General features: G+C 43.9%; 2 protein-coding genes and 1 pseudogene across 2 annotated transcripts; 2 read left to right on the top strand and 1 right to left on the bottom strand.

Annotated features, from left to right (window-relative positions):
- Positions 1 to 1681: 1681 nt before the first annotated feature.
- Positions 1682 to 3409, top strand: LOC150026295 (uncharacterized). The gene has a single exon (XM_090303802.1). It carries the CDS (start codon positions 1682 to 1684, stop codon positions 3407 to 3409), a length of 1728 nt encoding a protein of 575 aa, XP_090159928.1.
- A 155-nt stretch (positions 3410 to 3564) lies between these two features.
- LOC150026294 (uncharacterized) lies at positions 3565 to 4473 on the top strand. The gene has a single exon (XM_090303801.1). It carries the CDS (start codon positions 3565 to 3567, stop codon positions 4471 to 4473), a length of 909 nt encoding a protein of 302 aa, XP_090159927.1.
- A 6267-nt stretch (positions 4474 to 10740) lies between these two features.
- Positions 10741 to 12636, bottom strand: LOC150026293 (stearoyl-[acyl-carrier-protein] 9-desaturase, chloroplastic-like; annotated as a pseudogene).
- Between the last annotated feature and the right edge of the window lie 1935 nt (positions 12637 to 14571).

Raw genomic sequence — 14571 nt, 5'->3', positions numbered from 1 at the left:
TGATCCAATGGTGAAGGGTGCAGTTTAGCTTGCACTAAAAATATTGGATCGAGCTAAAATGGTCCAGTGGTGAAGGGGTGCACTTTAGCTTGCACCAAAAGATCAATTGGGTTTCCAAGGGAAGCTGCATACATGGCACGTGAATACTTAGGGCACCCGCAGAACAGATGGCGTTAGAGATTAGGTGCACAAGTTGGTAACCAGGCAGCCACTCTGTTAGTCATTGCACTCCAGTTAAGGGAAGTTCTATGTGCCAGATTACGCTAAGATTCTGTAATAGCGGCGCAAGGACATTACCCGAGGAACCCAAGACATGGGTAACAATACAGAGGTAAACCCTAGTTTCAACCTATATAAAAGGTGCTAAGAGCCCTAACAAGGTACACAATTTCTAAGACTGAAACTACTTTATACACTTGGTGTTTCTTTGCCCTAATATTGACTTGAGCGTCGGAGTGCAAACGGCCGTCAAGACGCCCTTTGTCTTTGCAGGTAAGAGATTCTTCAACTAAAGGAGTTCGATTCTTGGGCGGAGATAGGAGGGACAAAGATTGTCGTTCGAGTCAACGGCGAGCGAGTCAACCGATGAAAACATTTGGCGCCTACCGTGGTGCCCGATAAAACAAGGTCTCACTCGCAATCGTGTTAAGAATTTTCCAGTAATATGAGGAGTACGAGGCAAGGATCTACCTGGGGGGACAACGTCACCATGCAACAACTCATGGAGACCATGCATGCCCTCTAAGAGGCGATAGCGGCGTCTAGGGTTGAGATAGCCGCATCCTAGGCAGACAACAAAGAGTTGCGCAGAACCAACGACGAACTGAGTAGGAATTTGCAATAGACCGGGGAACGCGTAATATACGAGTGTGCCCCACGCAAACCACCTCGGGCACGCCCGATGCCGTTCTCCCAGGTGATTATGGATACCGTGTTTCCAACTACGTCTCTGGGCCCGAAAGTCACATTCACAGGTGTAGAAGACCCAAAGGCTCATCTCACGGCGTTCCACACCCAGATGATGCTTACAGGAGGATCTGACGATGTGTACTGCAAGATGCTAATGAGCACATTGGCAAGCACAGCGTTGGAGTGGTTCGTTAGTCTTCCTGATGGACACATCACTACTTTCGACCAGTTCGCAACGATGTTCAGAGAACAGTATCTCATCAACAAGGCTCCCCCTCGAATCTCCTACGATGTCTTTGACATAAAGCAATACCAGGGAGAGTCCTTGAAAGAGTTCTTGAACAGGTTTGGGGTCCAGGTGGTAAGGTTAAAACCCACAGATGAGGTCATGACGGTGCACGCCTTCACCAAGGGAATGCTACCAGGGCCTTTCAGTGAATCGTTGCTCAGGTATTACTCGAAGACGTTCTGTGAGATCAGGCGTCGGGCCATGGCACACATCGTTGCGGAAGATCGAGTCACGGAGAAACAAGGCTTCGTCGGTCCTGTCCCACCTCGAGCAGTAGGTCGACCTCAACCCATGAGGGTGCACGAGGCGACAATAGAGAAGAAAGGCTCAGGGAAGCAGCAGCCTTATGAGAGGCCTTAAACTAAAGCACGCGCACGGAGAGACTCGTCCCACAAGCACAATTTTCGTGTAGAGCTCAAGGAGCTGATCGTTATTCCTAACATAGCGGCAAGACTAAAGGTACCCCCGAAGTCTGACAGAAAGATGGGGCCCAACAAGAACGCCTGGTGCGAATTCCACCAAGCATATGGCCACCACATACGCAAGTGCTTGCCTCTGGGGTACCAACTGGATGAGCTAGTGAAAAGTGGCTTCTTGAAGGACTACCTCCAGGAGCCGCAGGAGGATCAGGTGTTGGTAACCGTAGAAGTAGATCAAGGGCACGAGGTGCCCATTCATGGTGAGATCAACACCATTTCTGGAGGATTTTCTGGAGGAGGATGCACTGCCTCCCAACGAAAGAAGTACGCACGAGAGGTGATGGCGATAGAGGTACAGGAGGCAGATCAGACTCCCGATGTCGACCTGTTCTTCACCAAGGTCGATCGCCAGGACGTCATACCACATGAAAATGGCCCGGTAGTAATTTTGGTAGTTACAGCAAAAAGAAGGGTGCATCGCGTCCTCACAGACCAAGGAAGTTCAACCGATGTGATGTTCTGGTCGACCTTCAACAAGTTGCAGTTGTCTCCAGACCAGTTGAGACCTTATACCGATTGCTTGTATGGTTTCGCTGGACAGGTAGAGGTGTGTGGGCATATAGATCCGAGGACAACCTTCACAGATGGCACAACTTCACGCACTGCAAACATCAGGTATCTCGTTGTTAACGCTCCATCATCCTACAATATACTATTAGGTAGACCTGCTTTGAATAGGATTGGAGCGATTGCCTCTACAAGGCATATGAAGATGAAGTTGCCTTCACTCGAGGGTACGGTGATCACCATCAAGTCCAATCAGAAAGAGGCTCAGAAGTGTTACGAAAATAGTCTCAAAACGAAGAAAGGAGTGTTCGTTGTTACCACTGAACCTCCAAGGGAAGAAGGGGTCACCCGCGCAGAGATCGCCGGGGAGAGGCGGCCCGAACCTGCCGAAGAGGTGTTGGAGAGGGAGATCGGTGGAAAGATGTTTAAGCTTGGCAAGTCTTTAGGCCAAGAGACTCGGGACCAGATCACCAAAGTCATAGCACGACACCTGGACGCATTTGCCTGGTCTTCCTTAGACATGCCTGACATAGACCCCGATTTCCTGTGTCATCATCTTACCATGGACCCACAAGTCCAACCTGTTCGCCAGAGAAGAAGAAAGTTCAATGATGAGAGGCAACAGGTTATCAGGGAGGAGACGCAGAAGTTACTGAGCGTTGGCCACATCAGGGAGATCCAGTACCCAGAGTGGTTGGCGAACGTGGTGTTGGTGAAGAAGGCTAACAGGAAGTGGAGGATGTGCGTAGACTTCACAGACCTCAACAAGGCCTATCCGAAGGACTCCTATCCGCTACCTAGCATTGACGCTTTGGTGGACAGTGCGTCCGGTTGCAGACTGCTCAGCTTTCTGGATGCCTTTTCTGGTTACAACCAGATCATGATGCACCCCAGGGATGAGTGCAAGACAGCGTTCATGACAGACCTGTCTTGTTATTGTTATAAGGTAATGCCCTTTGGGCTTAAGAATGCAGGGGCGACTTACCAAAGGTTGATGGACAGAGTGTTAGCGCCAATGTTAGGGCGAAACGTCCAAGCATACGTAGATGACATTGTCGTCACCTCCCAGCAAAGGGAGCAGCATGTGGCGGACCTAGAAGAGCTATTCACCACAATAGCTAAGTACAGGCTGAACCTGAACCTAGAGAAGTGTGTGTTAAGGGTAGAAGTAGGAAAGTTTTTGGGGTTCCTACTCACTGAGCATGGGATAGAGGCAAATCCTTAAAAATGCGCTGCGATAATAGCAATGAGGGGCCCGATCTCAGTTAATGAGGTGCAGCAGTTGATAGGGCGCATGGCCACTCTGTCCAGATTCGTATCGGTAGGAGGATATAAGGGGCATCCGTATTTCCAGTGCTTAAAGAGAAATAGCAGGTTCCTATGGACCAGAGAGTGCGAAGAGGCGTTCTTAAAGCTGAAGGAGTACCTGGCCAGTCCACTAGTGTTGTGCAAGCCACAGTTGGGTACTCCACTTCGTCTATACTTCGCGGTTACAAAAGAGGTGATAAGTTCGGTTCTGCTGCAAGAGCAGGACTAGATGCAAAGCCAATCTACTTTGTCAGCAAAGTGTTACAGGGGCCAGAGGTAAGATACCAAGCCATAGAGAAAGCAACCCTGGCAGTAGTGTTTTCAGCACGAAGACTTCGCCACTACTTCCAGAGCTTTACCAAAATAGTGATGACAGACCTTCCAATTCGCAAGGTCTTACAGAAGCCAGATGTGGCAAGCAGGATGGTACAATGGGTGGTAGAGTTATCAGAGTTTGATGTGCAGTATGAGCACAGAGGCTCCATTAAAGGTCAGGTTTATGCTGACTTCGTAGTAGAGCTCTCCTTGGCAACCACACACCAAGAAGGAGCAGGTTTCAAATGGGTACTCTCTGTAGATGGTTCCTCCAACCAACAAGGTAGTGGGTCTGGTGTCATATTGGAAGGGCCAAATGGGTTGCTAATTGAGCAAGCCCTGCAGTTCGCTTTCAAGGCCAGTAACAACCAGGCAGAGTATGAGGCCCTGATCGTTGGAATGTTGTTGGTTAAGGAGATGGGTGCGAAAGGTTTGCTGGCGAAGAGTGACTCCTTGTTGGTCACAGGTCAGGCCACGGGGGAATACCAAGCTAAAGATCCTCAAATGGTCGCATATCTAGAGTACGTCCAGGTTCTGAGGGAGACGTTTGAGGTGTTCGAGTTAGTCCACGTACCCAGAGAACAGAATGCCCGAGCATACTTGCTTGCAAAGCTCGCCAGTTCGGGATGGGGGGCAGACAGAGGACAGTCATTCAGGATACTCTGAGGACACCTCAAACTACCACAAACAATATGGTAGAAGTCCAGCATATCAACACATCGGAAGAGGTAAGGAGGAGTCATCGGTCGTTAACGCATGAGACGTTAAAAACGCCAAGAATAAGCGTGTACCCAGTTGTTGGGGAAAGGTCGTCGCAAGTTTACCAAGTCGAAACAGGAGAAACTTGGATGACACCCTACCGATGCTATTTGGTTGATGGGATACTCCCACTAGAGCCTACAGAGGCTAGAAAAATCAAGAAAAATTCGAGCAAGTACACCTTGATCGATGAAAAGTTATTCAGGCATGGGTTCACCCACCCTATCTTGGTGTGTGTAAGCGGTGAGCAATGCACGCACATTATGGCAAAACTACATGAAGGGAAATGCGGTAGCCATATCGGCGACCGATCTCTCTCGTCAAAGGCCCTTTGTGCAGGATATTATTGGCCAACCATGAGGGGAGACTGCACAGGGTATGCACAGTGGTGCAAGCAGTGCCAGCAACATACCGACTAGCACAAGGCGCCTCTAAAAGAGCTTAGCTCGATCTACAACCCATATTCATTTCATACGTGGGGGATCGACATTCTGGGGCCTTTCCCTTTAGCAATGCGACAGATGAAGTACCTCGTGGTTGCCATAGAATACTTCACAAAGTGGATAGAGGCTGAGCCAGTAGTGCAAATCACAGCCCACTAGATCCAACACTTTGTGTAGAAGAACATGTCGCTTTGGAATCCCAAAATGGTTGGTGTCCGATAACGGTACCCGGTTTGCGAGCCAACAGTTGGGTAAACTATGTACGGAGTTGGGAATCAAGTTGGTGTTCACATCGCTCGAACACCCCCAGACGAACGGGTGGGTCGAGTCTGCCAACCGAGTTCTGCTGAGAGGTATGAAGAGAAGGCTAGATAAAGCCAAAGGGACCTGGGCAGAAGAAGTTCATAGAATTGTGTGGGCTTACCACACTACTCCCTAGTCCACAACGAGAGAAACACCCTTTAGCTTGGTGTATGGTTCGGACGCTATGATTCCAGTAGAAATCCAGGGGAACTCGCCACTTTTCCATAACTTCGTGGTCGAAGAGTCCAATGAAGAGAGAAAGGTGAACCTGGACCTACTAGACAAAGTAAGGGAGGAAGCAAGGATCAAGGCTGAAGCCTTGAAGAGAAGGGTGGAGTACAAGTACAACTCCAAGTTGAGACCTCAGCAGTTTCGAGTCGCCGACCTGGTGATGCGAAAGGCCCACCCGTACCAGTTAGAGAACAAGTTGTTCCCCAAGTGGACTGGTCCCTTCAGAGTGACAGAGGCCCTTGGGAATGGAGCATACAGGCTCGAGACATTAGAAGGTGGGGCGATCCCTCGTACTTGGAACGCGACCAACCTTAAGTTTTATTTCAGTTAAGTTGTTTGCATTGTACACAGTTTTAGGGGACACTTTTTTTTCCCTTATAAGGGTTTCTTAACAAGGTCACCCAATAAAATTTCAGTTATTCAGTTAAGAAGTATATTGTGCAGTCCAGTTAATGAACCTCTCCCTGAGAATGATACACCAAGGTCAGGAATAGTATGGTTCCTCAGTGAGCCTCCCTCTTGTGTGAGTTCACCAAGGCTGAGAATAGTATGGTTCAACCGTTAAAAGTCTGTCCCTTGACTTCATACAGCAAGGTTGTGGTTAGTTATTAAGACCTGTCCCTCGACTTCGTACAACAAGGATGAGGTCAGTTACGAACCGTTCACTTGGGTTAGAAACACCAAGACTGAGAATAGTATGGTTCCTAAGTGAGCCTCCCTCTTGTGTGGGAACGTCAGGGTCGAACAGTATGATCCGCCAGTTAAATTCACCCTTGCCTTCATGATGCAAGGTCGAGATCGGAAGGACACACTTCTCCCTTGCTTGTAAGTCAAGGTCGAGAGCGGTGTGGTTCACCAGTGTTACCAACAAGGCATGTCCGTCGACCTAAAGAGGGCAGGGACGAGATCAGCAGGGAGACCTTCCCTTTACTTGGCAAAACAAAGGTCAGAAACAGCAAGTAAGGGTTGTCCCCCATCTTCGCACAGCGAAGGTAAGACCAACCAAGAATTGCGCACATGTCACCAGGACCTTGAAGACAATAAAGGCCGAGAGAAGTTAAGGCAGGTGGAGTGAAACGTGCTACCTAAGGGGTGAATCTATGTCGAAGACGCTGTTAGTTGAAGTTAATGCAAGAAAGCAGCTAAGACTAAAAGATTAAAGAAAGGGCAGATGTTCATGAATATATATACAAAGTACGAACAGTTCGTCAAGAGGTTAAGTTACATAAGGAAGCTACTCTTTGGGCACGAGTTGCCCATCAACGACCCACTTCGACTCCGCGAATGGGGAAAGATCCACCTTAGGATGCACGCAGGCAAAGTGAACCATGGCATCTTGAAACCCCTCGCCATAAGCATCGGCAACGTTGTTGGTGAGCTCTTCTTCTGTTTTCTTGAAAAGCTCGACCTTCTCAGCAAGCTGCCCCTCCACTTAGCCCAGTTGGACCTCACGCTGGGTGGCCCTCTCCTCCAGCTTGGCCATCTTGGCCTGCGCCTAATCTACCTTCTCCTCCAGTTCAATCACTTTGTTGCAGAGAGGTAGGATCTTCGACTTAGACTGAAGAGCCTCCTAGAACTTCTCGAGGAGAAGTCTCTTGACCTCCTTCTCGGATTGGCGAATGCTCATCAACTTTTTATTCGGGCGGCTTTGTGTGTTGAGCAAACCTTAGTCAGGAGAGCTAGCTCTTCCCTCAACTTTGCCATCCCAACCTGCAAGTCTTGCACCTTGGACAGGGAGAAGCTGGAAGCGATGAGATACTCCCCGAGGCCTTGAGCCACGTGACCCTGGGTGGGGTCCTCACTCAGGCTGTCCACCACCTCTTGGTTTTGAAAGCATTTAAGAGCTTGCTGGAGGATGGCTGGAAGCTCAGCGGAAGGGGGCACTTGGTGGCCTTCAGAAGCATTCTCCCCCCCCCCCCCCCCGCCTTCGAGCACGATGAGGTCACGAGGGGAGGAAGCGCTTGGAGGGTTGTCCCCGGATGCAGAGTGCGAAGGCGCCACGGTGTCATCCACCCTGTGTCTCTTGAAGACGAGACTCGAGTCGGTGTCCTCGTCCTCTGAGCCAGTCTCCACCACCACCCCCTTCCATTTATCAATAGGGGTTGGTTCAGATGAGTGTGGGGTGGAGGTAGTAGGGGAAGGAAGGATTGCAGGGGTTGAGGTACCCACACCGGCAGCAGCAGCCCTGCGTTTGGCCAACAACTCGGCCAATTTCTTCTTCTACCCTTGTTGAGAACCATCTCTGCACAAGAGGTATAACATCAGTAAACACACAAGTAAAGAGTACACACAGGATAAGTGAAGGCAAGGAAAATAGGGGGTACCAATACGCTTTTTGAGGGACGTAGGGTGGAACTCAAATTTGATTATCTCAGCGGTGTCAAACACCGCCCCCAGCTTCAAGAAAAAACTCACAAGTCCCCCGATCTTGTGGAGTTAGGTCCTCCAGACTCCTTGGCTTTTTAAGCCCAAGTTTCTCCATCCAGTAGAGGGGAAATCCGTCTAGAAGGGTGGGGTCGTGGACGCTGCAGCTCACCTTGAAGAACTTCATTTTGAAGCCCTTGTAGGATTGCTGGAAGAGAGTTAGGAGAACTCTCCCCGCCACTCCATTAAAGCTCAACCACAGCCTTTTGTCGGGATTCTTCACCTCGAAGAAGTATAAGAAGACATCCACGGAAGACGTGTGGCTAAAGTGATTGCACAAGATACTGAAGGCCCTCACGAAGGCCCAGCTGTTGGGATGCAACTGGGCAAGGGCCACGTTACCTTTGTAAGCAATGCGCGCTCGAACCCCGTAAGTGGCAAGCAAAGCTTGACCCGCTTGAAGATGGTGGAATACATGAAGAAGAAAAGACCTCCAACTGGGTTCGTGCGATCATTAGCACACACGGGTTCACCTTTTTCACAAGGCAGAACCGATACATACGCGTCGTGCTCCCTCCCGAAGACACGACACTTCTCATCAGCTTCACCCTCCCTATACGTTATGACGTCCTGGTTGGAGGTGTATTTGGAGGTTTCCGCTAAGACGTCATTAGAAGCCCAGTGGTAGAGGGTTTTGTAGTTAACGGAGGGAGGAGGGTTTGGTGTTGTTTTGGTTCTGGCCATTTCGAAGGAAGCTAAAAAGGAAAAAGAGAAAGGAAGAAAGTGAAGGTTCAGAAGAAGGCGATGGCAACCCAGAAAACCCAGAAAAACAGAGACTCAAAGCGAAGAATAGAGAAAACGTAAAATGCGGAAAACATAAACAGTCCCAGAACAGTTATAACATGTTATGGGCAGCGGAATCATAAAGCAAGAGCAACCAACGAGTAAAAATCATACCTTTGATCGAGTAGGGTTTGAAGGTCTAAGTTTTGAAGGAGGAAGAGAGAGCGTTTCGAACGAGAGAAATGCTTGGAAATGATTTGCTTAAGTGAAAGTAATGGAACAATGAAGAAAGCGTAAGGGTTTAAAGGTTTAAACAGTATACGAAGAAGCGCAAGCGCCAACGAGTGATAGTCATTGATCTTGCCACGTGTACGTTGATTTAAAAAGTATGGTGAGACGTCACTTCAGTGTTCACATCCCGTCACCCAGTGCCACGTAGGCCGCCTAGGGCGATCACTTAGTCTCTTCGTTGAAACAAGTTACAACTTGATACTGGGGGGCTTGTGTACCGACTAGTCCTATGTCATCGACTCCAGTGACTGACCTCAGACATCGCACACCGGTGCCTGATAGTAAAAATGGGCCACGTACGATGGGCCCTAGATACACATATCAGGGTGTTGGTCGGAAATCGGTACCATAGACGTCGACATCAGAAAGAGAGATCAGACCTCGCCAACAGAGGGAGAGATCAAACATCAGTGGTCTAAACAGTTATATTGGGCCACGTCAGGTGGGCCCTAGAATTATACTAAGTTATCAGTTAAAACATCATATATGAAAAAAGCCTAAGTCACGAGGGATCCATGCAGGTGGTGTGTATAGCGCATTCAGGCGCGACACGAGTGAGTAGTCCTTGGAGGCGTTAAGGCCCATTAGCGTTAGGGTTTCCAAGGGAAGTTGCATGCATGGCACGTGAATACTTAGGGCACCCGCAGAACAGATGACGCCAGAGATTAGGTGCACAAGTTGGTACCCAAGCGGCCACTCTGTTAGTCGTTGCACTCTAGTTAAGGGAAGTTCTATGTGCCAGATTACGCTAAGGAACCCTAGACATGGGTAACAACACAGAGGTAAACCCTAGTTTCAACCTATATAAAAGGTGCTAAGAGCCCTAGCAAGGTACACAGTTTCTAAGACTGAAACTACTTTATACACTTGGTGTTTCTTTGCCCTAATACCGACTTGAGCGTCGGAGTGCAAACGGCCGTCAAGGCGCCCTTTGTCTTTGCAGGTGAGAGATTCTTCAATTAAAGAAGTTAGATTCTTAGGCAGAGATAGGACGGACAGAGACTGTCGTTCGAGTCAATGGCGAGTGAGTCAACCGGCGAGAACAGTTCATAAGAGTTGTCCATAAAACACGGTAATGAATTCTTGATATGGATTGATATGATGCTTATGTAGAAGGTTGATCTCAATAGCAACAAGTCTTCAAATTTGTTTAATGGCTATATACAACTTAATGAAGAAAAAATAGGGAAAAGGAAAACAGGACACGAGCTGGTTGTAAACCAAGAACATAGAAGTTGAGGTATAAAGAAGTCTCAATTCGAGTAGAAGAGGGTTGGCAAGGATCACATGGAATCGTTTGAAAATGGTTAAAGTGTTTCCCCATAACCAGCAAACTCTGAGCTGCTTCACCACTTTTCAAGATCTAATAGATAGATAAAGACGTTTCAGAGAAATAAAGTTGAAAATATAGTTTAAAGAACTTATGATGGAAAAATAAAATCGTAAATAAAAACATCTTTAGACTATTTTTAAGCATATAAAAAATTAACCTAAAACACACAAGTTAAAATATAACACAGAACTTTTGTTTGCGAGCTTCTCACATTAACGTTGCGTATGCAAATTTTATACTAACAAATCATATATCCCACCAAAATCACATGTAATTTGACAGAATCACACGCAAGAAGATTGCCTACTAGCCGTAGTGAAAATTAATCTGGTTAGTGCATGCCTCGGTTATCCTATTGCAAAATGGCAAATAAGCAAAAATTGGTCGCTACACCATCATCAAACTAACTTCTACTATGTGGAAATATATCCAACCACAGATGAACTAAATTTTCTTTATCATCAAAATTGCCAGAGAAAAACGTTTTGCTTATGCTTCAACAGATATCACTACCACAAATAAAAGGAAACAAAAAATAGCATTTCTAATACTACAGTTGCCCCTAACTGCGTAACTTGCGAACCATGCAAGAAAAACTGTTTCACCTTACAGTGACATATAGCAGACCAAAAAAAGAGAAGAAAAAAATTGACAAACTGAATTTTCAACTATTCAACATAACGGTTTTGCAGGAACATTCACGATGCTTCCTTGGTGCGTTTAGAGTAGTACTTCCCTGTCATGAATCCAACTGAATCGAATTTTTTATGACTCCTTGACTCTTGCTTGAGCTCTCTCCTCTAACCTTCTGATTCTTGGTGGCAGCCCACAAACGTAATCCTGAGCCTTCCTTCCCTCACCTGATAGTCCTGTTAGATTCTCCACCTTCCACCTCCCCACCAGAAATTCAAGTATATCAGCATAGTCCTTGGCAGTGTAGACCCCAACGCACTGGGCCACAGCAGAGTAGTTATCAAAGAGGTTGTCGTCATGGCCATCATACATAAGGTGTGCTGGCATGGCAATTTTCTTCCTCATCATGTCTGCAAACGCCATAACAGTTCCATCAGGATCAACCTCAAACAGCTTTTCTACTATCTTTGTGTATGCAGTCTCATGGCGTTTTTCATCCGAGGTAATCATGCCGCAGATCTGGGCCAACTTTATATCACCATGCTCCTTAGCAAGCCTGGCTGTGTTTCCATCGGATATGAAGATTGCCCGCTCTTGAAATGAAGTGTAAATGAAACCAAGGTAGGGACTGTTCTCAGTCCGAGGATCCTATTCATCAATATCAATCAGTCAAGGAAGGACAATACTAGAAAAGTGAGAAGCGCAGCGATTAAAAGTCAATTAGTTTTATGACCTCAAAGCAACATAATGGGCCCAAAATGATGTATTTTTTTTTCATATTTACAGAAATGGGCAAAAGCAGAAAAAATTATAGAAATAGATAATTTTTGTCAAAGTTGTCAATGAGTAGACAATATCAATTAAATTTGTTAATCTTCCCACTTTTTATTTTTTAATTAAAGTTTCTAACTGGGTTGGCAACTTCAGTGTAAATAAAAATGAATATTGGATTGACAATTTCACTATATTGAAACTGTCAATTCGGTTGACAAGTTCAATTGATTTTTTTAAAATAATTATTTTTTTTAAAAAAATTATATAATAATAATTTTTAAAATTAAAACTATTAAAACTAAAAAAATGCAAAACTAAAAAATATAGGAAATGAGCTTGGGTGATTCATTGTGAATTGGATATGAGATAGGACTCTATTAAATAGATTTCCTGAAACTTTAAATTCACCCAACCAATGAATATAAGTGTCAATTGCCAAGGGAATCTTTGTGACATTGTACCCAAAAGAATCTCTATGTAGCCATGTGAGTAGAGTGTAGCTTAACATGTGTTTTGTGGAAGAAAAACATTGCTTGTGAAAAAATCAAGTTGTGCTGCTCGTCCTTGCAATTAAAGTTGCAATAGTGTGAGTAACTTTTTCATTTTATGCCTATGCAAAGTTGTCAACCATGAATGAAACTTTGAATAGAAGTTGCCAATGGTGAATACAAATTTTTCCCAAGTTGCCAATGGTGAAGGCAACTTCTTTGTTATGAAATTGGAAATAAATAAATGAAACAAAGTGTAGCTTAGCGTGATGGTTTTCTATACACGCGTGATGGTTTTCTATACACAAATGTCACAGATATTGATTGCTCACTACAAAAAAAAGTGTATATTGTGGCGTTATTTCCGTATAAACTGGCGTTTATAACCGCCGCAATATACGCTTGTGGCGGTTTCCCAAACCGCCATAGAACTGGCCGCCAGAAAGTTTTATGTGGCGGTTTTACACTACCCGCCGCAACACCCGTCACTTTAAACATATTGTAAGTAGTGACAGTTTTTATATGTAAGTACTGTCAGTTATAACCGTCGTAATTTACATTCATTGAAGAAGATTTTGACACCATAATATACATAAGTAGTGACGGTTTTAACTGACGTAATTCTAATTTTGAATAAATAAAATTTAACCACAACTTTTTTATAATCTCTTTTATAATCTATTTTATACAATTATAAAATTTAACCACCACTTTCTTATAATCTTTTTTATAATCTGTTTTATACAATTATAAAATTTAACCACCACTTTTTCATAATAAAATAAAATAATGTATGAAGTTATAATCATCCATTCATTTCATTGAGAATTAAAGCACACATAATAATGTTCAAAATTTATATGTAATTGAAAATTAAAACACATAAACCCAAATTTAACCACCACTATTTTATAATTTGTTTTATACAATTATAAAATTTAACCACCACTTTTTCATAATAAAATAAAATAATGTATAAAGTTATAATCATCCATTCATTTCATTGAAAATTAAAACACAAAAAGTTCATGCATCCCTAATAAAGTTTAAAATAACACATAATTGTTCAAAAGTACAAGGCAGTCCAGTATATCATCGTGATCAATACATCATCATCAATTAAGCACCACTTCCAACATCCGGTACCTGAAATAAGTTAAAATATGTTCACAATTAATCGACAATTTTTAAAAAATAAATGAAAACAGTATTAGAATAAAATTTTACAACCATGGGATAGATTCATCATTCAAATACCTGAAATTGTACTTAAGCTCAAGAAGAAATGCGGCACAACAACTAGTACAAGCTTGGCACAACTTAATAACATTGTAGCATAGTAAGAATCCTAATAATTCAACTACAGAAATCTAGGACAACAGACCTGATTTGCTAGCATAATAGGCTTACAAATTAGACATTATTTGGACATCTCCTTTCACTAAAAAAATAATGTAATTTCTGTAGCATGTTGAAGCATTCTTGAAGATTCTAAAGATTCTAAACTACAGCAAAATGAATATATGTTTTAATTTATTTCAAGAATGCCAATTATATTTCAAAACTGAAAAGAAAAACTTAATATTTGCACCTCTAAAACAAATTTCTGTGAAATAAAACTTAAAACTTATATTACATCCATAAATCATTATAATTTATTTCAGTCCCTTGTATATTACAACCTCAAATAGTGCTAAAGATAGGTCCCAATTGAAAGAGAAGTGTAGAATGCACGTGGCATAGACAATAAATTAACACTTTTGAAAATGAAAATGTTTCAATTATTGAAACTTTTGAATAATACATAACTAAAATTACACCATAAACAGAGGAATTTACCAACATTAGAGAGCCTACGAGCTTCTGACTTTGCCCATGCAGTAAATTCTTCTTCTTGACCAACAACAGACAGTTGAAGTCGATCTTTCAGAATTGCTGAAAGCTTCTGCTCCCTTTCCTTCTGCCATGCCTACGGTTACAACAAAGAAACAGTTTCAGCTACTAAAATATGAGGGGCAGCAGTACAAAGGATTTGGGAAAACCATCATAAAGAACTAGAAAAAAAATACCTTCATCTTTTCTTGAATTTTTTGCCTCTGAACTTCAGGATCCTGTATGTCTTCATCAATCTCTATAATGTTAAAGAAGCTAGTGCAAGTTGTCCAATATATTCTTCAAAAACTTCACTTCCGAAAATCATTCCAAATACAGTTGTAGGGTCCATCATGGAATCTCTGAAAAAATATCAGTGTATTTAGCAGGTTTCTCAATCCATGAAAACATTCTGTTACATTAGATTCATCTTGAAACATCTAAAATAATTATTTTAGTGGATTCCTCATAAATAAAAAAGCCTTAATTG

Source organism: Phaseolus vulgaris, chromosome 6 (genome assembly GCF_051622355.1).
Source record: "Phaseolus vulgaris cultivar YP4 chromosome 6, ASM5162235v1, whole genome shotgun sequence".
Taxonomy (NCBI): domain Eukaryota; kingdom Viridiplantae; phylum Streptophyta; class Magnoliopsida; order Fabales; family Fabaceae; genus Phaseolus; species Phaseolus vulgaris.
This window is presented reverse-complemented; position numbering and strand designations above follow the sequence as displayed.